Source organism: Natator depressus, chromosome 11 (genome assembly GCF_965152275.1).
Source record: "Natator depressus isolate rNatDep1 chromosome 11, rNatDep2.hap1, whole genome shotgun sequence".
NCBI lineage: Eukaryota > Metazoa > Chordata > Testudines > Cheloniidae > Natator > Natator depressus.
Genome location: NC_134244.1, coordinates 44,785,394 through 44,812,632, shown reverse-complemented (window position 1 = coordinate 44,812,632; position 27,239 = coordinate 44,785,394). Strand labels below are relative to the sequence as shown.

Below are 27,239 nucleotides of genomic sequence, written 5' to 3'. Positions count from 1 at the left end.
GCCATCAGTCTGGCCAAAGATACTTACTGTTTCATTAGCGGTATTATGTGGATATGGTTGCACAGATGTCATTGCAAATGTTTTCTGTTGCCTATAAAATTTTTGTCTTTCAGGCTGAAACTTGGCATGTTTGTTTTCAGTCCAGGAGAAAATATTTTTGGAAAGTTTGTGGGGGAAGAGGGGAGCAGTTCAGCCATTTTCCAGGCTGAAGCAGGGGAATTATAAAAATGTTTTGTTTTGAAGAGTTTAGAAAACTAGCAACTCAACAGGGATTTATGCTCTAGGTCATGTCGGTGAAAATTGATTTTTGGCTTGTCAGTGTTATAAGGGTTTAGAAAAACACTTTGTACATGTGCTTTGATTTGTTGACTGTGATCCAGTAACTGCTTGCTTGTCAAGTTCTGTTGGCTCTGCAAAGGGTGTGCGCGTAAGAGAAAGTTCATACACAACCTACTCTTTCACATTGAGAGAAGGTGTGTAAAGAAAACAAAGGTACGTAGGAGAGGAGGTGGGGCTCTACCTCTCTCCATATACTTAGGCTTGACCTACACTGAAAAGTTATATTGGAATAGCTACATCTGTCAGAAGTATGAAAAAACATACCCCTGACTGACATAGCTATGTCAACAAAAACCCCAGCGTAGATACAACTTCCATTGATGTAACTAATGTGGTTCAAGGAGGTGGTCGTCCTACACCAAAAGAGAAGCTCCTCTGTTGGGTGTAAGCTGAGTCTATACTCCATGGCTCTGCTGGCATAGATATGCCAGTATAGTCTCCATATTGTAGACAAAGCCTTAGTGAATGAATGTGTAGCGGGAAGGGGAGCAGGAAAGAACACAGGGCTCCTGTCCTATCGACTGCATACATTTTGCAGTACAGTGCACTCTACTGCTGTTCAGCAAATAGGTGCATATTATTGATTTTTAATTTTTTTAATAAACTAGGGAAACCCCATTTTAAAAGTATATTAAGAGCCTGTTAAAGCTGTATGGTGAAGCATTCAAAAGTCAGGAAACAGTGAAGTTAATGTTCCACACTCTTATGACTAAAGATTTGATCCTCCAACACTTCCACATGCAGGCGCATTGAAGTAATTGTTTCCCTTATGCACCTTCACTCATTGTAGTCAAAAGGACTACTTGCATGAGTAAAGTTACTCACATATAGAAGTATTTGTAGTATCAGGCCCACAATATTTTATTACACTAAAGATCATATTCTATTTCTGACATAGTGTATATTTTGAGAAATAGTATGTGCATTGTAGTACCCATTTCTCCAAGGGCTAATGTGTCTAAGGGTTTTGTGGGAGGTGAAACTTGTATATATGATATGATATATTATGAGCCAATGTAGCTTAGTGGACAAGGAAAACCTGGTTTCAAGTCCCAGTTTTGCCATTGGCCTGCTGGGTGAATTTGGACAAGTCACTTCCCTCCCTGTGCTTCAGTTTCCTCATCTGGAAAATGGGGATGAAGATACTGACCTTTTGTAAAGCTCTTTGTGATCTAAAGATGCAAAGCACTGGATAAGAGTTATCTACCATTATCTAAGAAATTGCACGTGACCGTGTTTTTTTGTTTGTTTTTAAAAGTCGGTGGTCAGATCTTCAGCAAGTGTAAATTGCCATAGCATTAAGGACAATGGAGCTAAGCCAATTTGTACTAGCTGAGGATCTGCCCCAACACCCTTATTCTGCAATGAACTTTGTGCAGGTGGAATCCCGTGCCTGTGTTACAAACCACAATGTATATGCAAAAAGGTTGGAGTTGGTGAATGCAGCTTTAAACATGTAGTGATATTTAGCACTTACAGAACATTTTCCATTTTTGCTTCATGTTTGGATACAAAACCTTGGTTTTCTGTGATACTTCATGACTTGGTTTAAAGGAATGTTGCCATTTGTGGGATTTTCATCCCCCTTTTCTAGAAGAAATAGTAACATTTGACCTCCTAACCAAAATACACATATTGGAAAGGTAATAAAATGTCAGCTTTTTTGAGATTTTAAAAATGATTAATTTAATCCTATGATTTTTATGCTACACTCTTCATTTTACTTATGTCTCCATAACACCAGTGACTTTTACTTTTTTTTTAAAAAAGAGAAATTTGAAGTCGATATGCTGTTGCAGACATGATTTTTCACCAGTTTTACCACTTGCACAACTTTGGAGAAAATTTTACTGCCTGCTAATGTGGTTGTTGTAGAGTAAATTCCTTTCACTATGAAAAATATAAATGTAAATCCTAGCTGCAGTCAAGGCCTGCCTCATGTTATGACAGTAAATTGATGCGGATAGACTAGCTTTTCTCTGACTAACCCCGTCCAGACCATAGACTAACGAATGGGGTATGATACTGGTCTTCCAACACTGTCAAGTGGACACTGCACCAATGTGGGAGATTACAATAATTGCTGCTGCTCCTTTCCCCTGACCCTTGTGCAGCAAAAATGCCCTTAAAGATGACCTTTTTAACCAGAAAAGTAAACTAAAGGCTAGATCAATCCCTTCTATGGAAACCACCCCAGGAATGGGTTAGAGGGTGTAAAACTCTGAGATTCTCCTCACAGAGTTTTCTTCAGGTCAGTCTATGAAGGGGAAGTGACGTACTCTCCCCTGCTCCCTTCAAAACAGCACATTGCAGGGTGCTCCATCCATGGAGAGACATTGTGCCTCAGAAGCTTCCTTTCCTTCAGCGCCCTGGCAATGTGACCATGCACTCCACAGTTATGGGGCTGCCATGGGAGGAGGGGGGCTTCTTGAGCATGAAGTGGGCTGGCATAGAAAAACTTGTTTTGTATTTGCTCTCCTAAGTATTCCATGTGAGGTTCATGATGGAACTTTGTTTACCTTCTCTTCCTGCCCTGCCTTCCACATCAGCCTCTCTTCCTCACATTTGAGTTTTTGTGCCTGCAGAGATTCTTCTGCAGAGTCTAAGGAGGCGGGGATGGTACCACAGAAGAGGTTCCCACCTGCCCCCCCTTCCCCAGCCCTTTTGCAAGAGCATCTGTGCACCGATCACCTCTTTTCACTGTGTACCTTGGGGCATAAGCCAGCCCTACACCCCCTGTCTAACAAAGCACTGAAGCAGACATGTAACTTTAAGACTGAGAAGTCTCAGGGAGCCAGTTAAGCACGTGCTTAAGTGGTTTGCTAAATAGGAGCTTAGTTTGGTACCATATTGTCAGACAGGAAAATGAAGGTTGCATAAGGAGGCACTAACACCCTGACAGACAGGTGCACACAGGTATCTTAGAACAGTGGCTGTCCCAGTTGCAGAAGACAGCACAAAGGCTCCTTCTGCCTCTGACTTCTGGTTTTGAAGCAAATGCAGCTGGTGACACAGCTAGCCCCACAGCCTGGTAAAGCTGGGCCTGGCTCAGCCAAAGACCTCTCAGCAAGCAATATGGGAAAGGCATAGCTCATTGGTGCAGGGGCTGCATGAGTCCTACACAGGCCCCTAATAAGGGCAGTCAGGAGGGAGGGCTAAAGACTGGGTTTTAAACCATTGCAAAAATTGCTGCTGTGTACACGCCTTCTTGACATTCATGTTCCTGCATTTCAGACATTCCTTTTGACAAGTCCTATTGAAAGAAATATCTAGTTAGCAGTAAAAAGATTTTTAACTGTAACAAAAAAAGCATATCTACCTGGTTTCAAACACAAACTTTCAACTTGCAATTTAAAAATATACATATAAATAACCAATTTAAGGCTCATGTATGAGGTCCACTTACTTATGTGACCTGATGATTGACAGATGCATTTGGTAGCTACTTAGTCATTGTAGGGGAAGAGACTGTAAGGTTGGATCTGACGGGCAGGACCACTATTGATTTGACTGTGTTCTGTGCTATTTAATAAAAATCCTTCCTCATAATTTCTTCTTAAATTTGTGATGTAACTAATTAGCAACTGCAAATAAAATGATTGGACTTTAAAGTAGAATAAACTCTGAATATACTGGTTCATTTTCTCAGTGAATCCCTTTTGTGCTGCCAAAATTAGCACTGTCCATCAGACCAACAGGTGGTGTATGATTGCATCTCCCATGATGCTTTTTTTTAGAAAACCAATCAGAAGTGGCACTGACATGATGATGCAGAGCTGTCAGCAGATCAGGGGTATATAAAGTAAAACAACTATGTGAGCACTTCTGAGCAGTCGTGCATTCCCAGCCTCGCCTCGGGTGTAGGGATTGCAAAGAAAAGCAAAACTACACTGTCAAGACTGTGTAGTTTTGTTTTCAATGATTAGAGGCTCAACGATTCTCATATTGGGATTGTCTAAAATCTTACTCTGGATAAGGACGTCGTTTACGAAACTTTCGCTGGGCTTTGCCCACTCCTTTTAGGCACTCTTGAGAAATCAGGTTAGTGGCATTTTTTTAATAGTATAACTATATTTCTTTGTCAGTTATTAATCGTTTTGATAGAACACATCAATATAAATGTATATTTATGGGCATATGGTGTATGTAATACAAATATAGTCTATAAACACTGAACATTAAAGTTCTTTGTCAAGAATGTCGTCTTATGTTTCTGAATGTGAGTTTTGATAAAATTCAATTAATAGTTCTTTAAGTGCATTTGATATTAAAGAAATGTTTAAATTAGGCTTTCAAATGTATATGGAAATGTCAGTTAACTTACAAACTTTTTTATGTATGCTAGGAGTGTTCAAGGTTATATTACTCACAGATAAACCAAGAAGCTCCAAGAATAGCTCTGATAAAATGCATATGGTATCAGCTAAGCACTGATGACTTTTTAAGGGAATCAACTGCGAAGGTATCAATTACACAGCAGCTCTGGAACACTTGTCTGCTGTCAGTCAGAGCTGGGGAAGTTATTTTTGGAGCCTGATATTTCAGATGCATACCTTTTAATCATAATTATACAAAAGCCTTATAAGTTCAAAATCTTAATCATTGAAATTTGCCTATCCAATGAGAGATTTAAACTTTCAATGAATTCATCATCAATTATACTTAATTAAATAATACCCAACATATTCTGGAGTTTGGAAATAATCTGTATAGTTTTTATACTGTTTATTTAAAATACTAAATTATTTCTCTTTCAAATGACTGTCAAATCATTAATCCACAAATGAAGTAGATATGAGAAGAATAAGTATACATTAAAGTAATTTGTACTATCTTGCTTTTGCACATTTTTGGAAATTGGTGTCATCAGGAGATTAAATGTCAGTTATACCTAATTTGTTTAAACTATTTCACAAATTGAAAAATTTCAGAAACAAAAAAATCACCCCATACACCAAGTTACAAAAAGTGTCAGTGCAACTCATGAAGACAATACACATAGTGCCTTTCATGTAAAGTTTCACACAACCCAGTAGAGCATCAGATGCTGCCCCTTTTATTCACCTTGAATAGTATATTACTGCACATTTAGTCACACTGTGTAGGATTTTCAAAGGAGCCTACAGGAGTTAGGTGCCCTTATGTCATTGAAAGTGAATGGGAGTCAGGCTCCAAACAAGTCTGGGCTCCTTTGAAGAGCCAGGCACTGATTTCAATGGGTCTGCTCCTCAGCGTAAGATATTTTTCAACCCAGTTAAGGACGGCAGGAGCTGGCCCATAGTTAGATTTGAATAAAGGTTTATTTTCTTATATATTTATAATTATGTCTGGTACTGTGGCAATATCAGATGCAGAATCAAAAGTAAATGCACAACTCAGAGTATATAGGAATGTATCACTACAAAGTCCAGACACCTAAAAAAAGATTAAGATATCTCTTATCTGGTAAATCATGATGATAACATTATATTCACATGGTGGTTTTTTAATCAAGGAAATTATAACTTCAGTTTAAAACAGTGTGACCTTATTATTAAGGAGAGGGGTGTGTAACCATTAGAAATATTCAAACTTAATTCATTTAAATTCAACATACAATTAAAATAAGCCCTTTTAAAATAAAGTACAAAATATCTCTAATATGTATTCTTTTCCATGGCTTTCAGTGTGTTTCTTTTATACAAAGAATTATTATGCATAGGAAGAGAGGACACACTTTTTTTTCCTTCAGATTTCACACCTTCCTGCAGTTGTTCAAGTCATCCGTGTCAGTGGCTACCTTATACCCTAGCTCATGTTTCAAAGGTAGCTGTTTCTCAGTATTCCAGATTGCACTGAGCTACTGTCTGAGAAATAGTTGAATTTTGTCTGCATCTTTAATGCCAATATGCTTCTGCATAAGATTATTCACTTCTTACAGTATACCTTAAAAAAGGGAAGCCTCCCAGCCGTCCTTTAATTATTAAAGGCCAACTAGATTGCAGACATCCACATTCCTTTTAAGCTGCTATTTAAAGCCTAATTCTGTTCCCAGTGAATCTAATGATGTTTTACAGAACACTTTCAGTTCATCCCAGAACACTTTGGACCTGTATGAATAAGGATTATTTTCCCTTTATGACAGATGGGGCGATGGAAGCAAAGAGGCTAAGTGACCTACACAAGGTCAGACAATGAGTCGGGGCAGAATCAACAGTAGGACCCAGTCTCCTGGTGCCATGCTTAATCCACTAGAACACAGCACACTCCAATGAAGTCAATAGGAGTTGTATTATTGTCTTCAGTGGGAGCAGGAGCAGGCCCTACAAGTGAAATTATTATATTCCAACAATTCCAATATTAAAGCATAGTCAGGCCAATATGGTTTAAGGCTGAGAAGGATAAATCATTCCATACCATGTACAAAAAAAAAGTGGCAGTACAGTAAGAAAGGAGAGGAAATATGTACAGTAAGAACTTTAAAGAGCTTGGCATTTGACATCTAATTATGTTTTCCTCTTTCTTTCAGAGTGCCTATAAAGATGACGACAAAAGCACCAACGTTTACGCAGCCGTTACAAAGTGTTGTGGCACTGGAGGGTAGTGCCGCAACCTTTGAGGCTCACGTTAGTGGTAAGACTTATTTCTTTCTGACTACCTTCATTTCTTGGTCCTGAATTATTTATATTGTGGAAATGTAAGGCAAACATACAATTGCTGGTGCTTTAGATAGTCCTGTAATGTGATGGAGTAAAGATTGTCAGTACATGAATATATCCAAATCTGACAGCCCTGAAAAGGTCAAGTAATATAATGCCATTTCTTCAATGGATTAGCCTACTTCAGAAAGTGTTATCAGATTCCAGCAGACATACTGTGCAGAATTATGATGGATCAAAGGACAGGCCCAATTGTGCTACCACCTAAGTCTGTGGTCAAATTCTCATTGACTTCAATAGGAGCAGACTTGGGCCCCAGTTTACAAACCAAAGGAAGAAATAGGGATAAAAGTGCAAACTGAGCTAGTGAGAGATCTAGGGATGTATGCACAGAGTCTGTGGCAACATGACAGAGTGAGGGCCAAGCAGCAGGAGGTTCATTGCTGATCCAAAGCAAAAGGGGACCATTTTTTTTGTGCTGGGCACACTGGCTCATTTTTTGTTGACTTACGCCCCATTCAACCCCCTTGACTCTATGATTTTGGTGGAGTCATATGGGTTGTAAGCACCGAATTTGGGCTTCTGTGCCCACTCAAAATGGTAGAAAAGTCTGTTTAGAGGTAGTGTAAGATTGTCCAAACATAACTAAGATCATGGGGCAACTTAAAGAAGCACCTTCATTTTTAAATGAAGTGCCATATTATCAAATCTTAACATACAACAAAAATAGAGAATGAGTCAGCATGAACACAGAGAATGTACAAAGCCCCACTCAAACCCTATTAGTCAATCAAAATAAGTGTCAGAGCAACCAATGCCTTGTTCCAGGAGTAGCTTTAACACATGCTCAGTATTAAGGAGAAGTGGCACAGAATGACATGGTTAAGGAAGTGTATTAGGGTGTTGGTGTTAGCACTTGACTACCACATACTATAAAACAAAGCATACATGAACTGAAGTTGTACAATTACCCCCTGGCAGATATGTTGTCTGTCCAGCACCATAGCCACCTTTGACGTTTGCTGTGGCTGATAATCATTGCCCTGGTCTAAGATATACTTACTCCAAAGTGTGGCTGCCAATCATACTTTTGCACCCAGACCTATACCAACATTTTGGACCCTTTGATTAACATAGGATGATATGAACACCTCCATATGCCCATTTACGTCTGTGGATTATTTTGTACCCACTTTTCAGGGTTTGATCCACTACTCCAGTGTTAGCCATCCCAGCCTTCTGTAACAGGGCGGAATTTTTGTTTGATGTAGGTTTCATATGAAGTTATATAGATATGCTGAGGAAAATCACCCTTGTAATAAATCCATTAACCATAAAAGTAAAATAGATAAATGTATCATTAAAACCAGTTATGATGCTGAAGTTCTTGATGAATGGATGATTTCAGCTATTTTCTTTTCATTTATAATAGCCTGTAATATTTGTGAGTGCAACTTAATTTAATACTGATAAGAGATACATCAGTTTTATAACTGCATGTACCATTCTTTTATTTTAGGCCCCAACCTTATGTGAACCAATATTTTCTTAGCTCTTATTCATGTTGTGGGATACTGGAACATCCCTCCCTCCCCAAAGCCACTCATCAGGTCTGACAGTTCTGGCAGTTATTCAGTATTCTGTTTTTCTAACGTACAACAAATTGTGAAGATTTTATTTCCTGGAATCTGACCTTCTCAATCACGGACAGTGTAACTTTATTTTTGTCACTGGATAGTGGTCTCTTTTATCAATCATTGTGCATATTAAATTCAATCCTTGTCTTTACCTTTGAATAAAGCCATTTTATATACAAGTCAAATATTATATATAATTCTAGATTGAATAGGAAGAGCACAATTAATCTGAGAGTACTAAAAGTGTGCTTAATAAACACTACAGGATGCAGCCTATAACACTAGAGTAAATAAACTAAATTATACATATGAACCATACTATGAATTGCTTGTGTGTGTGTGTGTCTGTTTCCACAGTATTGTCTGGATTTTGCATTCATTAATAAAGAGTTAGCTTGCACTCCTGTTAGTTTATTTGGGTTATTCCCTTCCAAATACTGAGCAACAGCAAGCCTGCATTTACAAGCTTCACTCTTGGTATGCTCTATGCTTGTGAAACTCAGACCCAAAGCGTCTCAAACTGGTCCCTTGAAAACTGAGCAACCCCCTAATCCTTGGTATTTGCTTAGCTACATCTGTGAAACTATAAGCACCTAAATGTGGTGTTTCTATTTTTGGTTTGAAAAGTCTCTCTCTCTCCCAGAGTGGTCACATACTTTTATATATAATGTCTGAATTATTTGATTTTTATATATAAATATAAAACGAAATAACTCCAGCTTATTTTTTTGGCCATGAAAAATAGCAAAATCTGCAACTCTTTGAAACAAGTCTAGAGTGATTGCAGACTCCCAACAAAAACTTTCTCCCTCACAGCCTGTATTCTCATACCATCATATTCTTGGCCTCATACAGAGTTCAAATAAGTAACTGGGTTCTTTAGGGAGTCTTAGAAAGTGTTAGGGGGCAGAATTCTGCAGCCTTAGGGCCTTTGGCGCACACAAAGATAGAGACTCTTGAGACTGTACTAGCAGCTGAAGGGCAACTCTACTAGTGCAGCCTCAGGGCCGCCTCCTGAGGCTATAAAGGGCCTTTTCGCAATGGAACTGGTCCACTTCTGCAGTTGGGCATTATTGGAAGAGGTCATACATAACTTCACAACCTTGCCATGCATAGAACCCAACATTATGGGGCTTCTGCATGGCTGTGCATAAAAGGGATTCGGGGAAATGGAGGGGTGGATGGAGAGACATGGGTGAGGATGGAGATCCACCACTTAACAGATAGTTGGGTCCCTCCGTCTTAGAAAAGGGGTCTCCTGGGACCACAAAGAGTCCTCTCTTCTGGAATAGGTCCCACAGAGCCGCTTGTCTCCTGCTCTGTGACATGGGTAGTAGGATTCTTCTCCCTTCACAAGGATTCCTCTTGGCCGTCTGAGTACTGGAAGAGCATTTTCCCTGTCATGTTTAAGTTACCATTTGAAGTTGGAGGCCAATTATGACTATACATGGAGTCTATACTGAAAGTGGGAGTTTTTGCCTGAGGGATTTGCTCCTAAGAACATAATATATTTGAACAGTAAAATATCTGACCCAATGTGGCTGCTCTCTGCTAGTTTATATGAATCCCTCATTCATTCACTTCTATGAGGCTTTGCTCATCCTCTCCAGAAAGATATAAAGATAACTCTTGATTTTACTTTTTGCTACAATCACTTTCAGTGGTAGCTTATTTAATAAATTCATTATTAGGGGAAATACTGTAATTCAGGCTGCATTTTCAATTTACTTCTTGTTGCCTAATGCTTGGATTATATAATTTCATTACAAGGAAACTGTACTTTATTTTTTTTATACTAGTGAATGAATCAAAGGCTGACCGCCATGAATTTCTCAATCTTTCATATAATTCTTAAATGAGACTAACGCCAACTCCCTTAACAGGGCTTTCAAATGGCGCAGGACACTGTTTGAGGAATTTCTTAATCTAGCAGCCTGTGAATTACACTAAAACCCTATGTATTGTCAAGACATCTGCATCAGGGAAATACCTTGAATGTTGTGATTTTATGCTACTGGTGTAATTGCAGACCTGTGCACACGCAGCAATTCCCTCAGATGGTTGAAAACTGCCATACATATTTGTAATTAGCAGAAGTATTTTGGGGCTCCTGGTCTATAGTGATGCTGAAATTGCTTTCTTTATCTACTGCTTTCTGTAGGTTCCCCAGTTCCTGAAGTGAGCTGGTTTCGGGATGGCCAGGTTATCTCCGCTGCAACTCTGCCCGGCGTGCAGATCTCATTTAGCGATGGCCGCGCTAAACTCGTGATCCCCGCCGTGACAGCAGACAACAGTGGAAGATACAGCATACAAGCCACCAATAGATCTGGGCAAGCAACTAGTACCGTTGAGCTACTTGTCACAGGTACAGTATTGTTAAGGAGGGACAGCAAACTATTGGCACTTCCCCTTGTCACCAGAGATGAGGGAGCTAAAATAAAAATTATACATATATATTCCAAACTTGGATAAAAATAACACACAAATATGAGATGGAAACACCATACAAGATAGCAACAACAAATTAAATTCCTGACTAGTAAAGCGAGCTAGATTTTTTTCCCCCAAAAAACTCCAATATATACTTAGATTCCTTATAGATGTAGATAGGATTCTTCATCGCTTCATGGTGAATTTTCAAGTATTACTATTACAACAGTCTTCAGAAGTATAAACTATGAACCAGACTGTACAAACACTTACGAGTATAGTCCTTCCAGATGCCTGTCCTAACACTACAAGCCTTTATTCAAGAGTAATCTTTACTCACACAAGTAGCACCACCAACTTCAATGGAATTAGTCATGTCAGTAAAGATTATTCCTGTGAATAAGGGTTTGAAAGATAGGGTCCTTATTAACTTCAGTGGCACTGTACTCACATGAATATAGAATGGATCTGGCCCTTTCTTACCAATATAGGCCCTGATTCTGCGAACTCTTATGCACATGTTCAACTTTGCTCATGTGAGTAGTCCCATTGACAGCAATGGAAATACTCACATGAAGTTAAGTATGTGTGAAAGCATTTGCTGGATCAGGGCTTTACTCATGTGAGTAAAATTAACAACATGTATATGTGTTTGCGGGAAGGAGGCCTTAATTTATTTTAATGTTAGACAAGGTGGCCCTCTTCTAAATCAATAGCAACTGGGAGATAAATAAGGAGATCGTAGTTTATATATAAAGGGTATTTGTAAAGAATTTAAAGGCTGTGAATGCTTCTAGAATTGGAAATATTTAGGACTTATGAAGTTGTCTTTACTGAGTGAACTTTAATTTTTCTAATTAAATTGTAGCTGAAACAGCACCACCAAACTTTACACAACGTCTACAGAGCATAACTATAAGGCAAGGAAAGCAAGTTCGACTTGATGTTAGAGTGACTGGAATCCCTACACCTGTGGTGAAGTTCTATCGGGATGGAGCAGAAATTCAAAGCTCCCTCGATTTTCAAATTTCACAAGAAGGAGACCTCTACAGTTTAATAATTGCAGAAGCTTATCCTGAAGACTCCGGAACCTATTCAGTAAATGCCACAAATAGCGTGGGACGAGCTACTTCAACAGCCGAATTGCTGGTTCAAGGTAATGGAGTTGAGGTTGTAAGCCATGAAAATAAGAACATGTACATTCTTGTTGTGGTATAAAGGGCACTGCTGCAATTAATGTTGATCAGCAATTTCATTAATAACCCATTTCTCAAGCGTTTGTAAACTGGTTGTAAAAATTCGTTCCAAGCTGAAACATGTCATAAAAGGCTCCAGGCTGGTAACAAAAAGTACATTTTCAACATAAAACAATTCCCTCAGTTGGACTTCTTTGAATTATCTAAGTACAGTATAGGCATCACAAAAGGGTAATTTTTTTTTGTTTTTGTTTGTTTGGTTGGTTTTGTTTTGTTTTTTTGCGAGAGGTTGTTTTGTTTTGCTCTTGCAGAATTTTTAAAAATTAAATTTTAAAACCAAGGCCTTTTATCTACTGCTGTTGGGCCACATTCTGCAGTTCTTAAGTGAGCAAAACTCTTATTGTCTGTAGTAGGAACAGGACTGTTTTTAATTTGCTAAATGATTATTTGTCATTGCAAAATCAGATTAAGGCACAATTTGATTTTTGCAGTAAGATGGGTATATGCTAATACTGCAAGAGCAACATTAACGTGGCCCCATTTCTGGGCCCCATCAGAACTTTCTCTCACTAGAGGAATTTGTGAGACACACACAGCAAATGAATGGCAGAATGTTCATGTTGACATTCATAAATCAGTGCTCACTAACTTCAGGCCTCTGTTCTCACAACGCATCTGCAGAGTGTGAACTCCAAGAATATGGGAGCAGCCCAGAATGAGGCACAGCAGAATTGCCCTTTTTGATCAGCTTATTCCTCACATACACATATGCAGAGGAGTCTGGACTTCATTTACTGTATATTTTTCAATTGAAAACTACCCAGACATTAAAGTTTAAAATTCACCTAATAAAGACACAAGGGCTTTTACTATTCCTGCTACATCATTATATACTTAGGGCCCTGACCAGACTAAAATATATGAGCCCTTCTAGTCTGTGCAAGCCATACATGGCTGAAGTAAGGTCACAGACTTTAATCATGGGGAAAGGATTAATAGAAGTTTGGTCATCTGTATAAGGCTGTAATTGGCATTATGCAGCTATTTCTTGAAAGCAATACCCCCTCACAAGAGAGGGTAGACTCCTTGTTGAGAGTGCAGATGAGAATGAGCCCAGTAGCTATGAAGGCAGTTTCGGGTTGAATGGAGCCCTTTCAATCATACTCATAATGCCATTATAGCCAAGACAACCTTTCTTGGCTCACCAGATTGGAATGATTCTGAAGCAGGCATTCAAAGTCTTGTATAATTAATATGCTTTTAAATTTTTTGGCCTAATTACATAGTTACACAAAAAGGCTAATCTTATATCAACTGGTTCCACAATTATTTGCCTATAGATACTGCAAGAAAAACAGATGGCTGATTAATTCTTTCTCTGGTGTTTACACATGCTGATATACAATTGGCATTGCATGTTTAGTTCCTTCTAAAAAGCTATTATTGTTTTTTACCACATATAATTCTCCTGACTATTCATGTTATACCTTCTGATAGGCGAGGAAGAAGTAGTACCCGCTAAAAAGACAAAGACGATTGTTTCGACTGCTCAGATTTCGCAAACAAGACAAGCCAGAATTGAAAAGGTACATTTTTTCAAAGCTAATGGTGTTAAAAGCTTTAGATATTGATTCTTGGCATTGCAGTGTCTCACCATTGTTCTTTCTTTCATTATAGAAAATAGAAGCCCACTTTGATGCCAGATCACTTACAACTATTGAAATGTCCATAGAGAGTGCCACAGGACAACAGCTCCCACACAAGGCACCTCCAAGAATGCCTCCTAAACCTATATCAAAATCACCAACTCCACCAATAAGTGCAGCAAAAGTACAAATGGCACGACAGCAGTCACCATCTCCCATTAGACAGTCACTGTCACCTGTAAGACATGTTAGAGCACCAACACCATCACCAGTCAGGTAAATCATATTAACTATCAAGGAAATATTGAATTTTGAGTCATTCCCACCAGTAAAATGAGAAAATGAAATGGTGATGATGTGAACTGAAAGCACAACATAGAATGGAAGAACGTGGACTTGTTCTGACTGTTGGTTTTGTATAGTTGTCAAAGTTCAGGAGGAGGTTTTTGGCAGCTGTCTGCAAATGCTCCATCCTCTGAGATAGGTTTAGGAAATTGTTAGAAAATGTGTAGGGTCAGATTCTGCACTGTGTTCCGCCACACAAAGCTGGAGTAACACTTTTTTTGCTCCAGCTATACGTGATTAAGTTCAATCAGAATCTGGCCTTTGGTAATTACTGTATGGGAAAAGAAAAGAGCATTTGGTGAGTTGCATGCAGAATGGAAGGATCAATAGAAAAATGACTGCATACATCTGTGGACATGGGTATATTTGGACATGTGGGTAATGATTCCAGAGTTAAGGCTGTGGAGGCAAGAAAAATGAGCATGGTTATGGGGAAATGAGGGTTTAGCTCTGATATGTGTAGGGCCTCAGGAGGGAAAGGGAGTGATTTGAAGTGCAGGGTCCACAGCTGTGGTGTGGCAGAACTAAATTCATTTGCACTGAGGCACTGATGAAGAGTTATTAGGCTCTTCTGGCTCTGCTGCCTCTGCTCCCGACTGCACCAAGCACTGGGCCAGAAAAGTGAAATGTCTCTGAGCTGAATGAGGCCCCATTTAAACCTTTGTGCCAGCTCTGCTTTGTGGTGAATTTCATCACAGTGAAAACAGCTATTGCTGTATATACAAGAAGGAGCAATGGATTGGTAGTAATGTAATAATTTACAAGGATAATTAATCTATGAGCACTTGCGTAAATGCAAGGATAATACAATAGTGCCATCTACAGGGCATAATGCGCTAAAATGTTATACTCTAGGTAGACCTGCGTGAAATACATTATTGACTCAAAAATAACATTTACATCTAAATTAGATGTGAAAATAAATGTAAAAAATGAAAGTATATTGCTGGTGACCACCACTAATGCTGCAATGGTTCAGAATGTGGCAATGTTAAAACATTTGCATGGTGCTAGAAATTTGGTATACCAGAACTCATCTTGGGGGAAAATATGTATTTAGTCGTGGTGTTATAGCAACTTGGAAAGTGCTTTAAAACTAGATATTAATACTCTCAATTAATTTTTAAAATGTCAGTCTTTCTAAAAGCTCTGTTTATCACTGTAACAGCAGATACCAATTAATGCTACTGTAATTGGTAAAAGGAAATGGAGATAGGCCCCAATCCTGAAATGAACGGATCAAAGGCAGACTTCTGTGCCCCCACATGACACTCCACTGAATTCAGTGGGGCTCATTGCAGAATTGGGGCCTAATCTAATACATAATGACCCTGATCCAATAGTCCTTTCTCAAAACTCCCATTATCTGAGTAAAGAATATAGTCTCTGACCCAATGTGAACTTACCATTTCTGGTACTTTTATATTAAATGTACATTCTTGAGTGAAATACATTGTGGTGTTCTCTTTAATGTCTTCATTGTAAAGCTAATTAAGTCATTAAAAATCCTTCAATAATTTAAGGATCTGACAAACCTGCAAGAGGAGGAAAGCTCCTCAAGTCCTTTCCTTCTTACAGTGTCAAGCACATTGATGGCGTTCAGTAAATAAATAATAAAACAATGAGATCTCCTTTCCTATTTATTATTTACATTGTGATAGCATCCAAAAGACCCAGTCAGGATCAGGGCCCCACTGTATTAGGAGCTGTACAAACACATAGGAAGACTGTTTGAGGAGCATAATTTCAAATGAGAGAACAAGTGAGTGTAACAAACAATAGGAAGGAAGGAAGAGAATAGAGGAATGGTAAGCAGATCACACAATCTAACCATTTACACAATTTGAAGGTAATAAATCAACTAGAACTTTTTCTTTCCTTTTCTAAATAAATAAATCCAATGTTCCCAACTGCCATGCAGCCTATCGCTATTGGTAGGTTGGTTTCTTGTAGCCCTGGAGTTTATAAGTAAAGTTTGGTCAAAAAAATTCAAAATTTTCCAATTGGGGGAGAGGGACAAGAAAGGGGATAGTTGGTTTGTTTTGGTTTTTGTTGGTTTTTCATTTAGCTCAGTGTCCAGGTACTGATGGTACCGTAAACAGGAAATGAATGTCAATCCTGTGTGAAGTTACTTGTGTGGTTATTTTATTAGGTGATGCTAAATTTAATACCAGTAATATTATGTTTATTCATTAGGTCAGTATCTCCTGCTGGAAGACTCTCCACTTCACCTATTAGGCCTGTGAAATCTCCAGTGCTGATCCGTAAAGCACAGGCAACGGTAGCCACTGCTGCTGAGGTTGTTCCTCCTTGGAAGCTGGAAGGTTATGTCTCTGCAGCCGAGGCACGGATGCAGGAAACTAGAGTAACTACAAGCGCTACCCAGATAAGGACAGAAGAAAGATGGGAAGGAAGATATGGTGTCCAAGACCAGGTGACCATCAGTGGTGCTGCTGCTGGTGTTGCTGTTGCTGGTATAGCTGCTGGTGCTAAAGAGGTAAAGAGTCTTTAAATTTGGAAAGAACATTGCTTATGCTGAGAGAGCCGCTAAATGTAATTTGAGAGGCTGCATGTAGACACTTGCTTACAACAGCTATTTAGGGAGTTCCCCTGGAAATGTTTAAATTGACCTTTGACAGCAATATTCTGTGCATGTATTTGTCATATGCTTATTCTGTGTATGCACCCTATAAAACAATATCTTCTGATGTGACTAACTTTGGTCCTACAGGACGCTGATAAAACAGCAGCTGTTGCTACTGTAGTGGCTGCTGTTGACCTGGCTAGAGTGAGAGAACCAGTTCCAAGCCCTGTAGAGCAGATTTCTAAAAGGACAGCAATGACTGCGGTACACATTCAACCTGTTCAGGAGCAGGTAGAAGTAAAACACAGCTTTTATATAATTTCCTCCTTACCCCCTGATCCTACATGCGAACAAAGCATGTATTTCATAGTGCAAAATTAACAAGATACTAAGTGCTTCATATAAGCATGCGTTATTGGTGCAGAAGCATCTGGACTGTAAGGGACTGCTCGTGGTCATCTCATCTATCACCTCATGTCATGACTGAATTGACTTAATTATTCTTACACCATTCCTGAGGAATGGGTATCATGTCTTGTTTTTATTAACTCTAGTGAAAGTGATCCCATAATGTCCCTTGACAGCTTATTCCATTACCTATTGTTGTTCTTATACTGACAAAAAATTTCCTAATATTTAAATTGAATTTTCCCAGCTGAGCTTAAAATAACTATTCCCCAGCATTTTCCCCTTAATTTATACTACTTTCTTTTGATAACTGATCTTTACTATGTGTTGAGATGTATTTTAAGGTTGTTTTTTTCCCCTCCTATAAAAATCAGATAAGAAAGGAAGCTATGGTAGTAGTTACTACTGATAAATCCAAAGAACAGGAAATAATATCAAGAACTAGAGAAGGAATTGCTACCAAACAAGAAGTACACATCGCTCATGAGAAGGTGAATACAGTTGTTACAGATGTAATATTCACAGTTGAACTCTACTTTAAAGACAAACTATGTATATATTTTTCTTTCCTTTTCTTTTTGTAACTTATGAACTGAAAAGCCCAGCAATACAAAGTGTCACTATATAACTCACTTACTCACTAGGGTTTTCAATACTAGCATTTTCATAATTCTCTCTTGATGACTGACCGTTTTGCATAAGATTATGGAAAAATGCCATTGTTTTCCTACCATTTATTGTATAGCTAGATAATACCTCAAACGTGTTTGTTTAAAAAAAACAAAAACAAACAAAAAAACACCCACACACCTCTTCTTGGATTTTCCATTTTTCTGTGGCTGTTTCTGAGCTTATTCCATACACGTGGCATTTTCCTGTTAACAAATAGGAGGCAAGATACATTAAGAAGAAATTCATTCTGCACTGAAAACAATGTGAAACAAAATAGTGGTGACTGAATTTCAGATAACTTTCACCATATGTTTTGTTTTTAATTTTCAGATACATTTATTTTAACTTTAAGCCCTGATTCTGCAGCCAAATACGCATATGCTTAACCTTACTCATAAGTAGCTCTATTACAGTCAGTGGGGTTATTCAAATGAGCAAAGTCAACCAAATGTGCAAGTGTTTGCGGGATCAGGGCCTACTGGTATTTCTTCATTCTATTTCTGGATGGTCCCCAGGAGTTTCATACCAAGTTAGAGTAATTTATGCCTCCCTCCCGTAGAAATGGTACATTTCTGCAGTCCACCACCCTTTACCGCTTATCCAGACCAAACTACTCCTCCAGAAAGTAGATCAGTCAAGTGCTGAGGTCAGGTTTCAAATTGAGAGGGTAAAAAGGAATCTAGTTGTGAGGGTAGGTGGGTCTAAATCCAAGTTAAGGTTGAGTCTAGTCCTGACAATGGAATCTAGAGTGAAATATCAAGATTCAAGGTGAGAAATAGTCTGGGCAGGGGGAGGAGTAATTTAACTTTACGATACTGAGGGATGGAAATCAGAAAACTGCCATTACACAGGGAGGAGCATGTTCTGTATTTTCATCTAAACCTCCTGGATAGAGTGAAATTTACCAAAAAATACGCATTCAAAATCATTGCTTTTCCCCCATTGATAGTAATGCAGATAAATTTCTTCCTGTTCCAGTATCTGTTACATACTGCCTTTTAGTAGGAAAATGACAGAGTCTATGGAGTAAGTTATTTTATTTTTCTTCTCACTGTATATTTCATAAAAGAAGTTCAGATGCTGTTGTTGCCAGTCTAATCAATTTTTAAAATCTATATAAAACACTGGAGTTTTCCTAAGAGTAGGTATCATGTAACAATGATATTCACCTGTATACAGTGACTGCAGGGTACAAACAGAATGAGTCACAATCACTTCCTTCTACAAGGACCTCCAGTGAAATTTAACCTCCTTTCCCTCCACTAGACCAGCCTCTTCTCCAATGTTTTATAAAAGTCATGTAATTTGCATTTGAGATTATATATAATTGAGACTTTTTTACTGTAAAAATCAGATAAGAAAGGAACCAGAGAAAGCTCCTATACCCAAGGTAATAATTGCTGCTGATAAAGCCAAAGAACAAGAAAAAGTATCAAGAGCTAGAGAAGAAATTTCTACAAAACGAGAGCAAATTCACATCACTCATGAAAAGGTGAATACAGCTGTTATAGATGTAGCTCACCGATACACCCTTTTTCAATAACAATCTCTATCAAATGCTCCTTATGTACTTTGCCTTTGGTTTTTTATGAGCTGCAGGCTCCAACAATAGAAACATTTATAAAGTAACTGTTCCATAAAGAGGCCCAGTGTTACAGTTCCAGGCAAAACTCCCACTGACTTTAATAGGAGTTCTGACTAGTCAGGAACTGCAAGACTGAGCTCTTAACATCAGTTATTTAAGTATTGTGGTTGTCATTACTAACATGCTCATAATTCTCATTTGATGATTAGTGACCTTTACTTGATGTATAAAGGTGGATTTTAAGAGAACCTTTTAAAGAGTTTTTATTCAGTTAGCCATCAGAATAATATTCGCTTACATAAAGGGTTTGAGCCAATGAGGTTTGCTGGAAGTTTTGCTGGATCACAAACTGTCTGATCAGTCTCACAGCTAATATCAGATGATTTTGGAGCCCTTACTCACACTGAGTAGCCCTTATTTAACTGAGTAGCCCTACTGACTAATGAGAGTAAATGTTAGGTCATAGTAATACTCATTTCTATGCAGCTGCTAAAAGGAGTTTATATCCGGAGGATACAATGATGATCATTTAAATGTAACCAATAGGGGACCAAATTTTTCCCTGATTCTTTCTCACACAGTGTAACTCTACTGAATTTAACTGGGTTGCAAAGTGTGTAAAATGGGATGGAAGTTGGCTTACATACAATAGTCATTCCACTCTATAAGTGGCATTTCATCTTCCTTCCTTTCCCCTGGTCATAGGGGTGTAGCCATGGGTGGGCTTGGGTGGGCCTCAGCTTAGCATCCAGGCCCCACTTAGCATCCCCCACTTAGCTTCCAGGCCCACCCAAATCTAAGCGGGGGTGAGGTGCTGCCTCAGCAGCCCGGAACATCACTCAGACACCTGAAATCCAAAACGGAGTGATGCACCCACTCTTTAGAAAGCTACGCTCTGGCAGCTCTGCCTTCCCATTTTCTGAGCCGCCCCATGCGCATGTTCAGCTCGGCAGGTGAAGCCCTATGTCTGGGGGCACCAGGACTAAGAAGAGGGCATGGCGTCGGGGAGAAGCTGAGCTAGCACAGTCTGTTATTGCCTGTCCACCCAAAAGTTGGGACCCTCCCAAATTTCCACTCCTAGCTGTGCCACTGTCTTGTCTACATAACATTCCATCAACCTGTCCCACTGTCCTGAAAAGCCATGTAATTTGGTTTGAGAACAAATATAATTGAAACTTTTTTTATCATAAAAACCAGATAAGAAAGGAAACTGTGAAACCTTCTGTGCCTAAGGTAGTAATTACCACCGATAAACCTAAAGTACCAGTCAGAGTATCGAGAACTAGAGAAGAAGTTGCTACCAAACAAGAACAAGTACGAGTAACTGATGAAAAGGTGAATAGAACTGTTATAAATGTGATATTCACTCTCCTGTGATACTCCCTTTGTACACTAATATTTCCCCTACGAATACTAACTATATATTTCCAGGGTTTTTTTTTCTAAAACTTACTCCAACTACAAACTTGTATCAACTATGAATTAGTATCTAATTCTTCCCACTTTGTCCTTCACTCCTAATAGTTGGCATTAATAAGATATCCATAACTCTCTTTTGACTGACTTTGATTTCTTTGCAGTAAAGAGCATTTTAACTTTTTTTAAATAATATATTTTATTTAAATGAGTATTGTTACATCCTAATGCCTATCAATAGTTAGCTAATACAGAGTCACTCGGAGATTGCAGTATACAGGGATCTAAAACCTTAACCCTTTCCCCTATTCCAATGCTTTTTTTTTTCATAAGACCATATGTAATTGAAACTTTTTTTGTTTCTACTATAATAATCAGATAAGAAAGGAAGCTGAAAAAATTACTGTAGTTCCGACAGTAATTGCCACTGATAAATCCAAGGAACCAGTAACAATACCAAGAGCCAGAGAAGAAATTACTACCAAACAAGAACAAATGCATCTAATTCGTGATCAGGTGAATACAGCTGTTGCAGATGTGAAATACACTGTTCCACCTTACTTTCTCTGCGAGCCTCCTTATGCTTCACCATCAGTTAAGAGCTACTTGTGTACACTAGAATCCACTCAACTGCATTCCCTTTAATGTGCTTGCTTGATTGGGGTGATTTGACAAGGAACAGATTCAGTGTAATGAATCTCAATAATTCTAGAAAATTAACTAATGGCCCATCCATTTATAAAAAATCACTTTAACTGGAGCCACCTATGATTGTCTTTGAAAGCCTGGTCTCAGTAGATAACGCTGAACTGGTGTTTGCTTATGTAAATTTCTGTCTCTGAAATCATTTAGTGTATAGGCTATTTCCCCTTTTTAATTTTATGGTTAATTGACCAGCTGATCTCACTTTATCAGGATTTGTATTGTTTTTGTTCTTCGTACAATGCATACATTTAAAACAATTCAGTTCCACCCGGGATATTCTTATAAGCCTCTGATAAAGGGGAACATTGTTTGTTTCTGTTTCCACTGGTATCTATGCCAGTTAAGAGGATTCTAATGTAATAGGGCTGAGTCCTATCATCAGTGAGAGAGTAACATAATTGTGAACTACAGGATATGGTCCACTTTTTTCTTAATGTAATTAATTAATTGAAAACATCACTGGTATGTTTACAAAATGTTTTGATTAATTTTCAATGGAAAAAGCAAAATCAGATAAAATACACACCAAGGGTTCAGTGTGTACAGAGTTCACAGTTCTTTGGTGTGTGAATTTATGGCCAGATTCAACACTGCCATAAGCACTTCCTTTGAAGTTAGCACTAGCATTGAATAATACAGTCCTTAGAGTGCAAAGCCTTATCAATAGTAAAACAAACTTTTGCAGACAATCTGTCTGACCTAGCTTAGAGAGATTACTTCACGTGGTGAACTATTTTTAAAGCTGTATGTAAACTGAGTGAAGGAAGGCAATTTATTATTTAAAAGTGTTAATTTTTTCACATGCTCTTTTACTATATACTGTATCCAGGTAAATTATAATACTGAAAAAACAGCAGCAGTCACTACTCAAATATCTGCTCCTGACGAAGCCAGAGCTTGATAATGGACAAATTACACTGACATCAAATGTGAAACCAATTATGGATCAGGAAGTTAAAAACAAATTACATCCTGGCACAAAAGCACCACTTCCTTTTTACCAAAACACTCTTTCAGTTATCCTTCCCTATTAAGAACTTGTAAAATACATTAGCACAACTTTTCCTTGCATTGAAGTTACAGCTATATATTTACTAAGGCTCATTGTGTGCGAATGGACCATGCAGTGTTTGCACGTCAAACATCAGATACATATTTTGACCATTTCTCTTAGTAATGTCTGATATAGAATTATGTGCAGCTGTCAGAAATTACAGCTTTTTAAATATTATACATACCGTATCATAGTCACAAATGTGCCAGCAAAGTATTTAATATACATTGTGTACTGTATATAGAAATATGCATGTGCACAGTGTGTATACATATCTATTCAGTAGAAATATATATTTACAGCGAGTGACTATGAAATGCACATGTGGATAAATACAGTCTGCATATTTTCCATACTATATAATGTATGTACATTTTCTGTCTCTCTCTAACTTGTATGTACTCTGTATTTGCCAGATAGACAAATCTTTGTCATCACCATGGGTATTTGTATGAATTCTGTAAATGTTATCTTTAGATTGGAGCTTACAAAAAGGCTGAAGCTGTAGCTACAGTTGTTGCTGCAGTTGATCAGGCACGTGTTAGAGAGCCCTGGGAGCTAGAGCATGATGAAGAAGGCTATGCTGAGCAGACAGCTTTGGAATATGGATATAAAGAGCGTACTATGACAGGTCACATTGTTGAGGTGCCAGCCGAACGTCATGTTGTCACCAAACCAGTACATGTTCCTTCTGAAACAAAAGTTTCTACCACCGAAAAAATGGGAATGCATATATCAACACAGGTTAGACTTGGTTTACATTGCACTCTTTCTCTGGCTGTCTTTTTTTTTTTTAAATGAAACTTTTTATTTTGCAGTTTTGTGACTAGCACAACATACTCACCAAACATTTTCTTGGTTAATGTAGATTAAAAGAACAGAAGAAACCAGAACTGAAAAAGCAGCCCTTGTGGAACACACACGTCCCCGGACAGCAAGTCCTCATTTTACAGTTTCAAAAATTACTGTTCCTAAACCAGATCATACTTACGAGGTAAGAGTGGAGGAAGGGTGTTGGGCAAACAGCAAGCTCAGTCAAAATAACTGATACCTCATTTTTTCTATATTGATGCCCCTCCTTCCCCCTCCCCATACAATACTGTGTTACTCCCAAGTGGGGGAAGAGGTTGTGCTATCTTTGATTTGTGTTGCCCTATTCCCTAGTAAATAAAATATAATAGTGCAAATAAATGTATGCCCTTTATTTGTGAAATCCTGCCAAAAAGTGATTTTATAGGGGTTTTTTTAAAACCCCAACCATTTCATATATTTGGAATGCAGCTAAAACATGTGGTATTTACACTAAAATGCTACATGCCTGGCATACACCTTCACCCTGTTTAAAGGGTAGGAAAAAATCCTGATTCGTGCTCAACTTCTTGCATTAAAGAAATACTTCAGTAGCAGTACTTTTTTTTCTTTTTTTGCAGTTGTTTTACTGCATACTAAACCAGTTCAGGAATGAACATGCTCTACATCCCTAATCCAAACTATATTTTATGGCCTCATAAAGAACCATGTGTGTTTGTATTCATTTCATGTTATTTTTTCCTTTCTACTGTTTGAGGAGCTCTTTTCATCTTTTTTTTTTTTTAAATTAGGGACACAATCCAACTTAGTTATGCATAAAGGTTGCACTTTGAAATCTCTTCAGGTATTTTAATCACTTCTTGGCATATAATTAGTTCTGTGATGCCTTAGTGAAAATCTAAGTTCAAGCCTAGAAAGCAACAGAGCACATTCCCTTTAAGAGCTATGTTGCTATTTAAAGACCATAATTCTAACACAATATAATAGAACACTTTCAAATGCTATATACAACTTTAAGTCTGCATATAAGTATATATATTTTAAAAACTATGTTATTTTACAGCATAGGAGGGTTGAAAGTGTCTTTATGTAGCTTATCTAATATGTGAATAAGGAAGTAACAGATTATTATGTAATTTGTCATACTGACTTGCTTGGGAAATACATAGTGCATCTTTTGAAAATAAGAGTAACACAACTGTAACTTTCTTTCTCTTGGATTGGTTAGGTTTCAATAGCAGGATCTGCTATGGCTACCCTGGAAAAAGAGTTATCAGCAACTTCTGTTCAAAAGATCACCAGACCTGTGAAATCACCACAAGTAAAGCCACCTGAAACCAGAGTGATGGCAGAGAAGGTTGTCTCTCCACAATTTCCCTTTGGAGAGGCAGCAGATGCCTATAAGAGTCGTTATGATGTTGAGACCAAAAGAGACATAAGTGTGAGCATTACAGGTGGTGTGGTACGGGAAGAACACATTGAATTAATGCAAGAAGGTGAAGCAAAGGTTTGTCATTAAGTGAATTCCAAAATCATCTTGATTGACTTACATCGTAGAAACAATAGAGAGTAACCCAATGTGTTTACAGTTCTTTCTCCCCCACCACCATTACAAGCTTATTCTTTTAAAATATCCCTACTGAGCTTTGTCTGTCGTAGGTTGTGCAAAGCAAGTAGCACAAGCACTTCTAAGATCCTAACATCACTTTGTCACAGCAAGCAGCAGTCACTGTCTGCAAGAAAACATTTTCCTACATCAATTATGGTGTGTCTGCCATTTATTTCCTTCACTTTGTGGGATGTTTAGTAACTCTGCTTTAAATGTCATAGGTAACAGAAATGGCTAGAGTTCCTGAGCCAGCAGAAGTCCCTGCTACCCCACCAACCTTAGTCTCTGTAAGTAGTGAAAATATAGATAAAGGTTACATTGTTTTGCCTTTCATTCCTTTTAAGATACGCTTTGTTTTACCCCCTTTTTGTCATGTATTTAATACATTCGGTTGCTCTCTGGAGCTCTGACACCATCTCTCATGTCTGTAGTCAGTTGCCAGTCTCTGTAGCTGTGTGACCTATCAGAATGATCTTTGCTGAACTGAACAAGTGAATTCTCACAAGTATCTCACAAAGACCAAATTCCCTCTAGATTTTCCCTGTGAAGAGTAACATATTCAGACAGCCCAACTCCAACTTCAAAAGCTGTAGTTTGAAAATGTCTCTTCTCTCTGATTTATTTGGGGCACTGCACATCAGTGCCTCATTTTGATATAGATGCTGAATTGTAAGTTTCAGGACTGTTTTATTGTACGGTTGAAATGATTTATTTACTAGTGAAGAGTCATATTCATTGTATAAATACTTTTGTGTGATACAGGGTCTGAAAAACATGACTGTTATTGAAGGCGAATCTGTCACTTTGGAGTGCTACATCTCTGGCCATCCAGCCCCAACTGTGTCATGGTACAGAGAAGACTATCAGATTGAGAGTTCCATAGACTTCCAGATTACCTTCAAAGCAGGAGTTGCTCGCCTTGTGATTCGTGAAGCCTTTGCAGAAGACAGTGGAAGATTTACTTGCACTGCTACCAATGCAGCTGGAACTGTTAGCACTTCATGCCACTTACATGTGCAGGGCAAGTAGATTTCTCACAACAAGAATACAGTTTGCTTAGTCAAAATGGCTTCATTACAACTTCTCTATACCCAAGAGCTAGTATTTCTGCAGCTGCAGGTGTCTTGATTTACCCATCGCAGCCTCCAGGGCTGCTAAACCTGCCAGCAACTCCCACCTAGTCTCTTCACCTAATAAAAGATTTGTGTTGCCTAGGGCAAAAATCAAGGACTATCCATTAGTATTGTACACTACCTGCAACATCCCCCATCCCTGTTTTCACTCAGAGATATGTGGGCTTTCCACCCTTCACATTAGTCCCATCAGTACAGATAATGGCTCAGTTGATGCCTATTTTGAGGAAGATATGGACATGTTCCCCATCTCCCTACTATTCTGGGGTCCCCCTACTCCTATCAGTGACAAATATTTCAGCCTCTAGTGTCAAGACCATCATGCACTAGTAAGTGTCCTAAAAATGCAATCCTACATGGAAGGAATAAATGGTAAGGGCCCCTGTGAGCATACTCAAGGATCATCACAAGTATCTGAGAGGGGGAGAGAGACTTTGCTTTGTTACTGAGCTATATTCAAGACTATTCAAAACCCACATACCAAAGGAACATTACGGCACACCCAACATCCCATGCCCCACTAGGGCAAGTGGCCATATAGGTCCTATCAGATTGGCAAATACCATAGAAACAACAACGGCACAGCCCAATAATATGCAAGAGAGAAAAACATTAAAGGTGAAGGGTACTAAATAGCTCAGGAACATTTGATTATGACTGTTACAGCTAGGCTGGTTTGAAGAGGCCAGGAAGGAGACACCCCACGTCACCTGGGTGCCAATTATGAGCAAGCTAAGATTCCTGATGCGCTGTCCCAGTGCACATACCTGACCCTTAAATTCAGTCAGCAAAACTACCCTCCCTCTTAGCTGCTTTGTCCACTTTCAAAATATTTTGGCATCAACATTATCATACTTTTCTTACAGTTTCTGAGGAGATTGAGAGCCGAGAAGCCGTTTCTGTGAAGGCTGTCACAGAAGAGAAACGGTAATGTTACTTTTCTAAGCAGACTGCTCATACTGTGATTATTAGTTACTTCCATTTTATTTATTTGTGATTTCCTTCTGCATCAGCTCATTTGCCTTCTTTGAA

The 27,239-nt window shown here is 38.5% G+C and overlaps 1 protein-coding gene across 2 annotated transcripts in view; it reads left to right on the top strand.

Moving 5' to 3' along the window:
- The first annotated feature begins 4,216 nt into the window (after positions 1-4,216).
- Positions 4,217-27,239, top strand: part of TTN (titin) — a 308,950-nt gene continuing 285,927 nt past the window's right edge. The window contains exons 1-18 of one of the 2 annotated variants that reach the window (XM_074967678.1): positions 4,217-4,380; positions 6,848-6,951; positions 10,776-10,979; positions 11,913-12,200; positions 13,738-13,826; positions 13,918-14,162; positions 16,428-16,728; positions 16,963-17,106; positions 17,598-17,714; positions 19,250-19,387; positions 20,678-20,815; positions 21,275-21,412; positions 23,133-23,399; positions 23,524-23,649; positions 24,694-24,972; positions 25,296-25,361; positions 25,837-26,095; positions 27,074-27,134. In XM_074967678.1, the coding sequence (XP_074823779.1) occupies positions 6,861-6,951; positions 10,776-10,979; positions 11,913-12,200; positions 13,738-13,826; positions 13,918-14,162; positions 16,428-16,728; positions 16,963-17,106; positions 17,598-17,714; positions 19,250-19,387; positions 20,678-20,815; positions 21,275-21,412; positions 23,133-23,399; positions 23,524-23,649; positions 24,694-24,972; positions 25,296-25,361; positions 25,837-26,095; positions 27,074-27,134 (2,951 nt within the window). In that variant the 5' untranslated portion in view covers positions 4,217-4,380; positions 6,848-6,860. The remainder of the gene's footprint in view (positions 4,381-6,847; positions 6,952-10,775; positions 10,980-11,912; positions 12,201-13,737; positions 13,827-13,917; positions 14,163-16,427; positions 16,729-16,962; positions 17,107-17,597; positions 17,715-19,249; positions 19,388-20,677; positions 20,816-21,274; positions 21,413-23,132; positions 23,400-23,523; positions 23,650-24,693; positions 24,973-25,295; positions 25,362-25,836; positions 26,096-27,073; positions 27,135-27,239) is intronic. The other variant, XM_074967679.1, reaches the window with a different exon arrangement.